At 36.5% G+C, this 14,145-nt stretch overlaps 1 protein-coding gene across 18 annotated transcripts in view; it reads left to right on the top strand.

The window, feature by feature from the left end:
• NEK1 (NIMA related kinase 1) overlaps positions 1-14,145 on the top strand; it is a 351,041-nt gene that overhangs the window by 67,950 nt on the left and 268,946 nt on the right. For all 18 annotated transcript variants that reach the window (XR_005215994.1, XR_005215995.1, XR_005215996.1 and 15 more), the window contains 2 exons: positions 5,565-5,625; positions 9,216-9,373. Coding sequence is in view for 15 of the 18 variants with exons in the window: in XM_037830993.1 (XP_037686921.1) it covers positions 5,565-5,625; positions 9,216-9,373 (219 nt within the window). In the remaining 3 variants the exon portion in view is untranslated. The remainder of the gene's footprint in view (positions 1-5,564; positions 5,626-9,215; positions 9,374-14,145) is intronic.

The following is a 14,145-nucleotide window of genomic DNA, read 5'->3' as shown; positions in this document are numbered from 1 at the left end:
TTAATTGATACATTACCAAAGGTGGGAGCCCACACTGCTCCAGACACAGCTGGACGTGAGATCAGGGAGCTCCCCCTTATTTAAGTTACAGAAAATGTATGGTATCTTGATTTAGAGTACCTTTAATTAAGTCATATTCTGTTTTTACATTAATTGATGCATCGTGAACACAAGTGACTTTCGAAGCGAAGTGTCTTGATCCATGAGTGGATAAAGCAAATAGGAGGGTATCCATGTTATCAGAGACTTAGCCTTGAATGCCTGTAAAACTCTACTGATGATATTTTATTAATTAAGCTATGATTTCTGTAAGAGCAATGTAACATACTTTTATTTGTATAAAGTCTAAAAATTAGAAGAGATTGCTATTACTTGTCTCTAACTTGTTAATACCACAGCCACCCCAACCTTCAGCACCACTGCCTTGATCAGTCAGCAGCCATCAGCATTGAGGCAAGACCCTCCACTAGCAAAAAGATTATGACTTGCTGAAGGCACAGTTGATGGTTAGCATGTTTTAGGAATAAAGTATTTTTTAGTTAAGGTATGCACATTTTTTTAGACATAATGCTATTGCACACTTAATAGAGTGCAGTGTTTAGTGTAAACATAAGTTTTATGTGCACTGGGAAACCAGAAAATTTGTGTGACTTCCTTTATTAGAATATTTGCTTTATTGCGGTGGTCTGGAACTGAACCCACAATATCTCTGAGGTATGCATATATACATTAGAAGTTCGTAAGTGCTTTGGAGAAGAAGCAGACAATGGGATTGGAGAGTACTCTGAAGGCTATTTAGAGTTTCCAAGAAGGTAGTCAAGTAGATCTCATTGAGAAGATGGTATTTCAGCAAAGACTCACAGTTGGTAATGGATGGAAACATGCACCTATCTGGGGAAAGAGCCTTTGAGGCAGAGTGATATCCAGTGCAGAGGCACTGAAGCGGATGTGTACCTGGCTTGTTCCAGGAAGCGCAGCAGTATCAGTGTGACTAGAGTGGAAGGAGTGAGGAGAGGAGAGTAGTAAGGTAAGGGGAGATGGGGAGGTACCTAGAATGTGTAGGGCATTATTGGCTGTTGTAAAGACTTTGGTTTAACTGAGAGTTTTGAACAAAGGAATGGTATGAATCTATGTTTTTAAAAATTTATTTGAATAATTAAATATTTTACTTAGAAAGTACCTTTTCCAAGTAAGAAAACCATTATGAGAGTAAGTCCTTGAAGGGTAATTTATGTAAATATTTAATGTATTTATATAAGTTCCAGAAGACAGTTTATGGTTTGACTCTGTGTAAATCAGGTCATTGTAGAGTCTGTTCTTACATTTCCCCTAGCCTGCAGAGTCTTCTTTAAACATTAGTGGTTTTGGCTTGTTTTTGTACTTCTGGTAGCTTCTGTGTCCCTTAACCTGGATTCATAGTGCTCAGTATTCTCCTAAACCAGACAGAACAGGAATTTGATAGATGTTTCTTCCTTTGTTTTGTGTTACTATTAGGGATGTCCTAGTCATTGAAAGAGATTCCTTGGTATATCCATACCATTCCTCTAGGAATTTTTGTATCCGTATTGCTTCAGAATCAGAAAGGCTCAGCTCTATAACTGTGTTGTCCAATAGGACTTTCTGTGATGATGAAAATGTTCTGTATCTGCATTGTCCAGTATTGTAGCCACTAGCCACATGTGGTTACTAAACTGAATTTTTAATTATATTTATTTCTAATTTTAATTAAAAATATGGGTATACAATATAGGGGTACTGGCTACTGAATTGGACAGACAGCATAGGGATGTGGGAATCTTCTTGGATTCTCCATGCTCCATCTTTCAATTCATGTAAATATTCACAAAGGGCAAAAGAAAAATTCATACTCAAACCTTGGAAGAAATTACTTAATTCTTGGCCAAACTGGAGATCATAAGTGTGCCAGTTTGAATGTATTGTGTCCCCCAAATGCCATTATCTTTGTGGTCTTGCGGGACAGACCTTTTGGTGCTGGTTAGATTTGCTTGGAATGTGCCCCACCCAGCTGTGGGTGGTGACTTTGGTGGGATACTCCCATGGAGGTGTGACCCCACCCATTCAGGGTGGGCCTTGATCAGTGGAGCCATATAAAACATGCTGACTCAAAGAGACTGAACGGAGTGCAGCTATGAGTGACGTTTTTAAGAGGAGCAAGCTTGCTAGAGAGGAACATCCCGGGAGAAAGCCATTTTGAAACCAGAGCTTAGGAGCAGATGCCAGCCACGTGCCTTCCCAGCTAACAGAAGTTTTCCGGACGCCATTGGCCATCCTGCAGTGAAGGTACCCGATTACTGATGTGTTACCTTGGACACTTTATGCCCTTAAGACTGTAACTGTGTAGCTAAATAAACCCCCTTTTTATAAAAGCCAATCCATCTCTGGTGTTTTGCATTCTGCAGCATTAGCAAACTAAAACAGATTTTGGTACCAGAGAAGTGGGGTGCTTTTTGCTGCTGAGTCTGCAAATACCAAACATGTTGGAACGGCTTTTTAAATGGATAATGGGGAGTTTCTGGAAGAATTGTGAGGAGCTTGATAGAAAAGGCCAAAACTGCTTTAAAGAGACTGTTTGTGGAAATATGGACTCTAAAGATACTTCTGATGAGGACTTGAGCAGAAATGATGAATGTGTTTTTGCGAACTGGAAGAAAGGCGATCCTTGTTTTAAAGTCGCAGAGAATTTGGCAAAATTGAGTCCTGGTGTCAGATGGAAGGAAGAATTTGAAAATGACAACCTGGAATACTTAGCTGAGGAGATCTCCAGACTACATGTGGAGGATGTAGCCTGGCTTCTTCTTGCAGCTTATAGTAAAATGCTAGCAGAGAGAGATAAACTTCGAACTGAACTCTTGGGTTCAAAGAAACCAGAAGTTGATGGCTTGGAAAATTACGGGCTTCCAGTGGGTGGAATCCCAGAAGCTACAGCCCAACTTGAGGATGTTACCAAACATGGAACCCAGCTGCAATTTCAGTACAAGCCAAGATTGGAGATGGAATTATCCAGAAAGGATTTGTGGAAACTCTTATTGTCTGATGGCTTTGACCCCTGCATGCTTCATGCAAAGCCAACAGAATTTTTGCGAGATCTTTATAGACAGAGCCATTGCCGGTCTGGACTGGAGGAAACAGACAAGGAAAAAATTAAAGGAAAAATTTCTTCAAAGACAGAGCCATGGAGGTTGAGATCTGGAGTCAAGAGGTTTAGGGCTGGGAGAGAGGAGCAGCCCACATGCATGGAAAGGGTGAGTTTGCCCTGGAGGTCGAGGGCGGGTTTTCTGCCTCGATGCTCTGGAAGAGTTTTGCCACCCCAAGCCCCAAAGAGGGTGGAGCACATTCCCAGGGAATTGGGGAGAGCCTGGCTGCCACCACACTGTTCTGAAGGGGTTGAGCATGTGCCCCGGAGATGGAAGGGAATCTGGGAGCTGCCCCAATGTTTGAGGAAGGTGGGGCCGAGAAGGTGGTCTCCCCAATGTGTGGGTATGTTGGAGCACTCACCTAAGTGTTTGGAGAGGAAAGGGCTGCCGAAAAGGCCCTTAGGAAGGTTTAGGCTTCCACTCACTCAAGCCCCAAGGATGCAACGTTCTGTAAATGACTCTCAGACTTTGAAATCTAATGGAGTTTGTCCTGCAGGTTTTAGGAACTGTTTTGGTCCTGTTAACCCTGTTTTCCTTACTGTTTCTCCTTATGGCAATAGAAATGTTCATCCTGTGAATGTCCCTCCTTTGTATATTGGAAGCATATAACTTGTTCTAAGTCCACAGATCCAAGCTAAAGGAAAAGTATGCCTTAGGACTGACCACGCCTAAATTGATTTTGATGGGATTTTGTGCTTAACTATTATTACTGAAATGGTTTAAGTTTTTGTGATATTGTGATGGAATGAATGTATTTTGTATTTGGAAAGATAATGTCATTTTGGGGTCCAGGGGGTGGAATGTGCCAGTTTGAATGTATTGTGTCCCCCAAATGCCATTATCTTTGTGGTCTTGTGGGACAGACCTTTTGGTGCTGGTTGGATTTGCTTGGAATGTGCCCCACCCAGCTGTGGGTGGTGACTTTGGTGGGATACTCCCATGGAGGTGTGACCCCACCCATTCAGGGTGGGCCTTGATCAGTGGAGCCATATAAAACATGCTGACTCAAAGAGACTGAACAGAGTGCAGCTATGAGTGACGTTTTTAAGAGGAGCAAGCTTGCTAGAGAGGAACATCCCGGGAGAAAGCCATTTTGAAACCAGAGCTTAGGAGCAGATGCCAGCCACGTGCCTTCCCAGCTAACAGAAGTTTTCCGGACGCCATTGGCCATCCTGCAGTGAAGGTACCCGATTACTGATGTGTTACCTTGGACACTTTATGCCCTTAAGACTGTAACTGTGTAGCTAAATAAACCCCCTTTTTATAAAAGCCAATCCATCTCTGGTGTTTTGCATTCTGCAGCATTAGCAAACTAAAACAATAAGACACCCCTTTTCTTTCAAGAAAAAGAAAGGGAAAATGCTTATGTTCATAAGAGAAAGCAAATTCACATAATTGTTCTGGCTTGCCTGAAATCCATCCTTTATTCATATTTATCTTCTTAGTGCAGTGGTTCTCAAAATTTGATGCTCATCAAAATCACCTGAAGGACATAGCTGGGTTCCTCTGTTTCGGTAATTCTGGAGTGGAACCTGAGAATTTGCATTTTTAACACATTCCAAGTGATGCTGATGCTACTTTTATGGGGATCACATTTAGAGAACTGCTCTAAGAGAGTTCTTTTTGAGAAAAGGTGACCATCTCCAGTCATGTTTGTTTTTTCTTTTTGGAACTTTGGTCCACTGCTGCTGTGGAAATATTCTCTCTACTAGTCTCAGTTCTCTTGAAAAAGAGAAAATTCAATTGCCTTCCCTTCCCCTAAGGAGTAAGTAAAAACCATTTTTAAATTGAGTTAAATCTTTGTTGACATCATAGTTTTGCACTTAAACAGGGACAAAAATGAAGTGTGTAGGGAGAGAAAATTACTTGCAGGAAATATTAACCGTGTTTGTGTCTCAAAATTTATGTGTGTTGGAGAATAAAGAGGGAATTATTTATATTAATAATGGTAAAATGAGACATTTGTTAAATTATATAAGAATATTTGAATATTTACCCAATGACATGTTCACAATTATATATCCATGAAAGTGCAGACTCTTTGGAGCTGCTGAGAGAATTCAGAGTACAGTTGAAATAATAACAGAGGTTAATCTGAGGGATTTGTCAAATGCGGGCATATGGATGTGCATAGAATATTAGGTCATTTTAGATACTGAGCAGTGTTTGTGGGATTATGTGGTGCATTAGATTAATATGAGATGAAAGCCTGTAAATAAATTGGTGAGATTAGGAGGGAGTAGCATGAGAAGAATTTGTTGAATGGTTTACTTGGTTTAAATTAGTAATTTATTTGGTAGTAAAATTGTGACTGAAAAAGGAAATAAAAAAGTATTCTGATTAATGGGGATGTTTTTTGTTTTGGAAATTTAACATCTTTTATAACTTTATTTTTCCTTTCAATCTAAGCTTATTGCAGAAGAATTTTGTCTAAAAGCATTTCCAAAGTTGGGACCACAGCCTATACCAGGTAAATGAAATGTAATATGAAGTTGTCTTTAACTGGTTCACAATAATTAAACCTAATTTTACTTGAGATATATCTATCTATCTATCTATCTATATATATATATATATAGATATAATAATTTTGCATAATTTTAGGATAAATTTAATATAGAGGAAATGCACCTTTAAATTAGTTATAATATATGAAAATATATAATATTCTCTGATGAATTAATATAAAATTTCCATTTCATATTTGCCTTATATAAATTAAATATGTCCTATCTTTATCAAATACTTAGCTGATGTTCTGAGAACATTGTTATAGAATGTTATAAAATGTCCTAGTTAACTAAAAATTTTTATGTAAAATACTTTATTTGAGAAATAGTACATATTCTAAAATTTTTAATAAGGAAATTAATGTGAAGTCAGCCACCTTATGAAAGGTGTATTTTTGTTTAAGTTTGGCCAATGATATTAGAATATTTGCAGTTGTGAGTATGGCTATATGATACATGTATTTATACACCTCTGTGTGAGAGGGAAATCATATATTTTTCCTTACATATAATAATTTCAGAATGAATTTCTATAATTAGTGGAAGTTATTTAAGATTTATGGAGTATATTGTGTTTCAAATCTAATGTTTTACATGTTCTACTCTAATTTGAGTTTGACTAAATTAGTAAAATAAATGCCATATACACTATATCATAAAAATGAGTCCATATACATTGGAAGTGGTATGACTGAGTTCTTTGGAAGACTAGCAGGACCTGGTCCTTTTTAAAGACACTTGGAGGATCTTCTCAGTGTGCCAAGGCTGTCAGTCCCTGGGAAGTCAATTCATTCTAAACAGAATTCACAAGAGACTGAGATACACAGTAGAATCAACATACTGTCTTCTAAGGTAGTCAGTCCTCATGAGAGATCAGATCTTACTTAAAAGCCTCATTGGCACAAAGGCCAGAAACACCTGGTGTCAGCATGTATTTTCTACATAGAATTAGAAAGTTATTTTGTCAAACATAGAATCAGACTAAGAGGAATTGGATGAATGAAAAGTTTCATAGCATAGAACCGAAATAGAAGTGCTGCTGGTGTTTCCATGAATACTTGGTGGGCTCCAATCCCCTACATTAAGCTTTGTGCTAGGAATAGCCTGTCACTGAGACTTAGAAATGATAAAAAATCAGATAAATAATTCCTTCTCTTCTCTGGAAAGTAGATGGGGACTATCTATTTCTTGGGAATCTTCATTTTCTGTGCATTCTTTTTTTCTGGCATAAAGAGTATTTTCTTGGCTATGTTAATAATCTTTACCTAGGTTACAGCGCTGTTGATATCCTCTGGTTGGATATTTTTTTTTTTTTTTAAATCTTCATTTTATTGAGATATATTCACATACCACGCAGTCATACAAAACAAATCGTACATTTGATTGTTCACAGTACCATTACATAGTTGTACATTCATCACCTAAATCAATCCCTGACACCTTCATTAGCACACACACAAAAATAATAAGAATAATAATTAAAGTGAAAAAGAGCAATTGAAGTAAAAAAGAACACTGGGTATCTGGTTGGATATTATATTTCTTAATGAGAAATCTTTTTATCTTACATTTCCTAGTTCTTGGTCTAGATGAGTTGGAGTATGTACTTGGGAAACCTTACCCACTGCCCTTTGTAGTCCTGTATAGTCAACACAGATTACTTTTGCATCTCTAGAATGCTAGCCAAATGCTAATATTATTTTAATTTTTAAAAGAATCTACTAAATTAAACAAATAAAATTTGTTCATTATAAAAATTAAAAAGAAAATAAAGATTGTCCCCAGTTTCAACACCCAGTGTCATATTTGGTATATAATTTTTCTGTGGTAATGTATGCGTAAAGACTGAAAATTGGAAGTGTGTTATAAACAAGTTTTTTTTTTTAAATTCACAATGTTGTATGGTGAATTTTTCTAATATAATTAAATATTCTTGAAGAAATGAAATTTAATGGTAGCATTTCATTGTGAGCTACCAGTTAAATTTTTTCCTTTCTTTTCTCCTTCTAAAAAGGAAGAATACTTATTAGAAAGAACAATATAAATTGATTTAGCACAAGACAGGTGATAGGCTAGAAGAGGAAGAAAGAAAGCTGCTCCTCATGTTATGGGGGAATTGGAGCAGGGAGTTTCCTTAGCAGATGTGGAAAATAGGAGAGAAAAGAGGATTTTGGTAAGGGTTGATATAGACTATGCTTTTTGACCTCTTAATATCCTTTGAGAGATGTGAATAAATAGTAGAATTTCTTTTTAATTACTTTAGTTTAATTGTTTTCCTGAACTTAGCGTGGCTCTAAACACTGAACGTCTAGGTTTCAATAAGCTTAAATAGGCCAGATAAGTTAAGGAGGGTGAATTTAATGTTCTGGAAATGCTCAGGAACGACTATAATTTAATTTTGGGGGGGTTTGGTAGGAACAAATTGGCAGAAATGTAGTTATTTTAGGTTGTTTTTCTTATTCCTTTGTTCAGTTATGGTTAATTTTTTGGGGGTGTGGTAGGAACATGTTGGAAGCATTGTAGTTATTTTTAGGTTATTTTGTTTTTTCTTATTCCTTTGTTTTGGTTTTGTTTGAAATTTTTTTTTATTGTTTTTTAATTTTTTCTTAAAGTTAAAAAAACAGTGAATGGGTGTTAAAAAAAGGTAAATGAACAATGGTGGGGGGGGGGAGGAGGGGAATGGAATATTTTGGATGTTTTTTTATTTTAATTTTTATTTTGTTTTTTGGAGTAATGAAAATGTTCAAAGATTGATTGCGGTGATTGCAGAACTATATGATGATACTAGGAATAACTGCACTTTGAAGGATTGTATGTTATGTGAATATATCAGTAAAATTGCATTAAAAAGTTTAAATATGTAGTGCTGTGGAGTTCATCTTTGTGCATAAATTTTTGTGTTTCTCTGATTATTTCTTTAAAATCAATTAATAAATGTTGTTCTTGATATAAATTGCCATCCAAAAGTTTGACTAATTTATAGTCCCATTAGCAGTGTAAAAAGGTACTCCTTTCATGGGATCCTTAGCTATAATAATTGTTTTAAAGAGGTTGTTCTTCAACAAGTCAGCATTCAAAGTATGTTAGAGTAGCTCATAGTGATGTTTAACAGAATAATGTTCTTGAAGTTTATGTTTTTATTTTGAAAGTAATTTCTAAAGCAGTGATTTTTTTTAAACAGCTTTATTGAGATGTAATTTACATAGTACACAATTCACCCATTTAAAGTGTGCAATTCAATGGCTTTTATTATATTCACAGATATGTGCAACCATCACCAAGTCAATTTTAGGAATGTTGTTTTTTCGTATGAAAAATTTCAACATTTTAAAAGAATGTGGCTGTTTGCTTCTTTCAAAAAGTGTCTTTAGTGTAAAATAATTATAATTAAGGCATTGACATATAATTGCTAAGGAACATTGGATGAAACGTTTGAGGTTAAATTCTATCGATCATGAAAACAAAAAAGTGCTATTTTGAAGAATTTTGAAATTAAAGATTTGATATAAAGAAGAACTACTGAAAAAATTATTTGTTTCTTTTCATGTAGCCAAAAGACCAGCTTCAGGACAAAGCATGGCTTCTCTTGTGCCTGCTCAGAAAATTACAAAGCCTGCTGCTAAATATGGAGTACCTTTAATAAATAAGAAATATGGAGATGTACCTAAAAAATTACATGAAAAGAAACCACTTCAAAAACATAAACAGGTATGATCATGTTACAGACTGTTTCATTAATGAATTAAATTTAACCTTGTTTATTGAAGCTCAATTCAGTTATCTTGATATTCATAGGATTATTTTATTATTTTACTAAAGAACATTGCTGTTCTCTGCTTCACCAGTGTTCTAAAAATAAGAATGCTTATAGAAATCATATATAAACATTAAGTAGATATATTAAGCAAAATAGTTGGTGCAATATAAAAAAAAAGACATTATAAATGAAATGAATTTTGAACAACCTAAGCAGAGTCATTCGTTTTTATGTGTAAAAGATATAAATACCTATTTTTAGTAAAAATCTGGAAAATTTCTATATTTTGAGAATTCATTCATAAATAAATCAAAATCATAGAGCTGGGAAGGATGTGATCATATCATCTACTCTGTCATATTTCAGAGTAAAAAGTTAAGACCTGTAGCATTTATGTGACATGCCAAGAACATACAGAATATTAGTTTTAGTAATTTGAGATTTTTCTTCGTGTCAGTAGTTGCACACTTTGCTATATGGGACCTGTCTACTCATAAAGAAATATACACACATACTTAGATACATATGTATACACAGTAAGATAAACTTCACAGTAGTAATTAGCAGTTATTTTGGATAAAATTTTTCATAGAGTGGTTAAAAATGATTGCTATAAATCAGTCTTCAAACAAGTTCTTTCAGACAGCATCCTGTTAGGAGACAGAAACCATGCAATAATTTGTACAGGGAAAGTTTAATAAAAGTAATTATTAACTAGTTTTAGAGGATTATACCTCTGGGGAGTCATGTCCCATGTAGGGAGGAGGGCAGTGAGTTTACCTGCAGAGTTGGCTTAGAGACAGGGGCCACATCTGAGTAACAAAAGAAGATCTCTGGGGGTGACTCTCAGGCACAATTATAAGTAGGCTTCTCTTCTCCTTTGCAGGAGTAAGTTTCATGAGGGCAAGCCCCAAGATTGAGGGCTTGGCCTATTAAATTGGTAGTTTCCAATGCTTGTGAGATTATGGAATTCCCCAGGTGGGGAAGTTTAATATTTCCACACTTTCACCCAGTCCCTCAAGGGAGCTTTGCAAATACGTTTTTATTCTCCGTCCAAATACCTCTGGGATGTGTTGGAGCATCACACTAACCTCCACAAACCTATAAGATTTTATTCCCTATTCAAGTTTCCATGTAATTATGCTGTTCGAATAAACTTGACCATAAGGTTAAATTTGATGGTGTGCTACAGAAAATAAAACTTTTGCACCAAATAAACATCTTTCCCTTTGGTCTCACGTAGAAATTGAAGTTTTAAAACACCGTCAATATCGTCCTTTACCCTTTAGTCTGATATGCCTTAGTCCTAACCAGATAAGCTTCATTCATATCTCTAATTGAAGTCTGATCTCTTTTTTCAGCTTTTTTAACAGTTGCTGTTTGGGTGATGCTGATTTTCATAGCTGCAGAACTCTAGCTTTGAATCTCAGGTGTAACACAGATACCTGAAGTTCCAGGGAATGACCAGGTTATACACAAAGAGCCCAGCATCTCAGAATTTAGAAATAGCCTTTGTAACTCAGGAATAGATGTGACTGCTGTAAGTGCTTAGTCTAGGAACCTTTACAATAAGCCTTCTCCTGATAATCTATGCTCTCAAATTCAATTCTCAGAATTTGTAAGTTATATTTATTCTGTATTAATGAGGTGTTATAAATATTTGGCTTTTCGTTTCTGGCTTATTTCACTTAGCATACTGTCCTCAAGGTCCCTTCACCTAATTGCATACCTTGCAACTTCATTCCTTCTTGCAGCCACTCAATATTCCGTTGTATGTATATACCACAGTTAATCTTTCTTTTCATTAGTTGATGTACCCTTAGGCCACCTCCATACATTGGAAATTGTGAATACTGCTGCCATAAACATTAGTGTGTAAATGTCCATCTGTGTCCCTGCTTTCAGATCTTCCAAATATATACTTGTATGTACTTGTATGGCAACCCTGTACTAAGCCTCCTGTGGACCTACCATATTGCTCTCCAGATGGCCTGCACCATTCTACTTCCCTAGCAACAGTGGACTGGTACATCTCTTTCTCCACATTTTCTCCAGCACTTGCATCTTTCTATTTATTTATTTATTTATTTATTTATTTTTTAAGTTTTTATTTTTTTTATTTTTTTTTAATTAAATTCAGTTTTACTGAAATACATTCACACACCATACAATCATCCATGATATACAATCCACTGTCCACAGTATGATAACATAGTTATGCGTTCATCACCACAATCTATCTCTGAACATTTTCCTTACATCAGAAAGAACCAGAACAAGAATAAAAAATAAAAGTGAAGAAAGAACACCCAAATCATCCCCCCATCCCACCCCATTTGTCCTTTAGTTTTTATCCCCATTCCTCCATTCATCCATACACTAGATAAAGGGGGTGTGATCCACAAGGACTTCACAATCACACTGTCACCCCTTGTAATCTACATTATTATGTAATTGTCTTCAGGAGTCCAGACTGCTGGGTTGGAGTTTGGTAGTTTCAGGTATTTACTTCTAGCTATTCCAATACATTAAAGCCTAAGGGTGTTATCTATATAGTGCATAAGAATGTCCACCAGAGTGACCTCTCGACTCCATTTGGAATCTCTCAGCCACTGAAACTATTTCGTCTCATTTTTTTTTTTTTTTTAATCATCATTTTATTGAGATATATTCACATACCACGCAGTCATACAAAACAAATTGTACTTTTGATTGTTTACAGTACCATTACATAGTTGTACATTCATCACCTAAATCAATCCCTGACACCTTCATTAGCACACACACAAAAATAACAAGAATAATAATTAGAGTGAAAAAGAGCAATTGAAGTAAAAAAGAACACTGGGTACCTTTGTCTGTTTGTTTCCTTCCCCTACTTTTCTACACATCCATCCATAAACTAGACAAAGTGGAGTTTGGTCCTTTTGGCTTTCCCAATCCCATTGTCACCCCTCATAAGCTACATTTTTATACAACTGTCTTCGAGATTCATGGGTTCTGGGTTGTAGTTTGATAGTTTCAGGTATCCACCACCAGCCACCCCAATTCTTTAGAACCTAAAAAGGGTTGTCTAAAGTGTGCGTAAGAGTGCCCACCAGAGTGATCTCTCGGCTTGTTTTGGAATCTCTCTGCCACTGAAGCTTATTTCATTTCCTTTCACATCCCCCTTTTGGTCAAGAAGATGTTCTCCATCCCACGATGCCGGGTCTACATTCCTCCCCGGGAGTCATATTCTACGTTGCCAGGGAGATTCACTCCCCTGGGTGTCTGATCCCACGTAGGGGGGAGGGCAGTGATGTCACCTTTCAAGTTGGCTTAGCCAGAGAGAGAGGGCCACATCTGAGCAACAAAGAGGCATTCAGGAGGAGACTCTTAGGCACAAATATAGGGAGGCCTAGCCTCTCCTTTGCAGCAACCGTCTTCCCAAGGGTAAAACTTATGGTAGAGGGCTCAACCCATCAAACCACCAGTCCCCTATGTCTGTGGTCATGTTAGCAACCATGGAGGTGGGGTAGGCGAATACCCCTGCATTCTCCACAGACTCCTCAAGGGGGCACTACATTTTTTTTTCCTTGTTTTTCTTTTTTTTTTTTTTTTTAACTTTCCCTTCTTTTTTTAAATCAACTGTATGAAAAAAAAAGTTAAAAAGAAAACAAACATACAATAAAAGAACATTTCAAAGAGACCATAACAAGGGAGTAAGAAAAAGACAACTAACCTAAGATAACTGCTTAACTTCCAACATGTTCCTACTTTACCCCAAGAAAGTTACATAATATAGCAACATTTCTGTGAACTTGTTCCTACTATATCCATCAGAAATTAACAGACCATAGTCATTTCTGGGCATCCCCAGAACGTTAAATAGCTTATCTTTTCTTCTTGGATTATTGTTCCCCCTTCCATAATTGCTCTCTACTGCTAGTTCCCCTACATTCTACATTATACACCATTTGTTTTACATTTTTCAAAGTTCACATTAGTGGTAGCATATAATATTTCTCTTTTTGTGCCTGGCTTATTTCGCTCAGCATTATGTCTTCAAGGTTCATCCATGTTGTCATATGTTTCACCAGATCGTTCCTTCTTACTGCCGCGTAGTATTCCATCGTGTGTATATACCACATTTTATTTATCCACTCATCTGTTGAAGGACATTTGGGTTGTTTCCATCTCTTGGCAATTGTGAATAATGCTGCTATGAACATTGGCGTGCAGATATCTGTTCGTGTCACTGCTTTCCGATCTTCCGGGTATATACCGAGAAGTGCAATCGCTGGATCGAATGGTAGCTCTATATCTAGTTTTCTAAGGAACTGCCAGACTGACTTCCAGAGTGGCTGAACCATTATACAGTCCCACCAGCAATGAATAAGAGTTCCAATTTCTCCACATCCCCTCCAGCATTTGTAGTTTCCTGTTTGTTTAATGGCAGCCATTCTAACCGGTGTTAGATGGTATCTCATTGTGGTCTTAATTTGCATCTCTCTAATAGCTAGTGAAGCTGAACATTTTTTCATGTGTTTCTTGGCCATTTGTATTTCCTCTTCAGAGAACTGTCTTTTCATATCTTTTGCCCATTTTATAATTGGGCTGTCTGTACTATTGTCCTTGAGTTGTAGGATTTCTTTGTATATGCAAGATATCAGTCTTTTGTCAGATACATGGTTTCCAAAAATTTTTTCCCATTGAGTTGGCTGCCTCTTTACCTTTTTGAGAA

This window comes from Choloepus didactylus, chromosome 3 (genome assembly GCF_015220235.1).
Source record: "Choloepus didactylus isolate mChoDid1 chromosome 3, mChoDid1.pri, whole genome shotgun sequence".
NCBI classification, from domain to species: domain Eukaryota; kingdom Metazoa; phylum Chordata; class Mammalia; order Pilosa; family Megalonychidae; genus Choloepus; species Choloepus didactylus.
The sequence above is the reverse complement of the archived record's forward strand: the minus strand, read 5'-3'. Positions and strand labels throughout refer to the sequence as shown.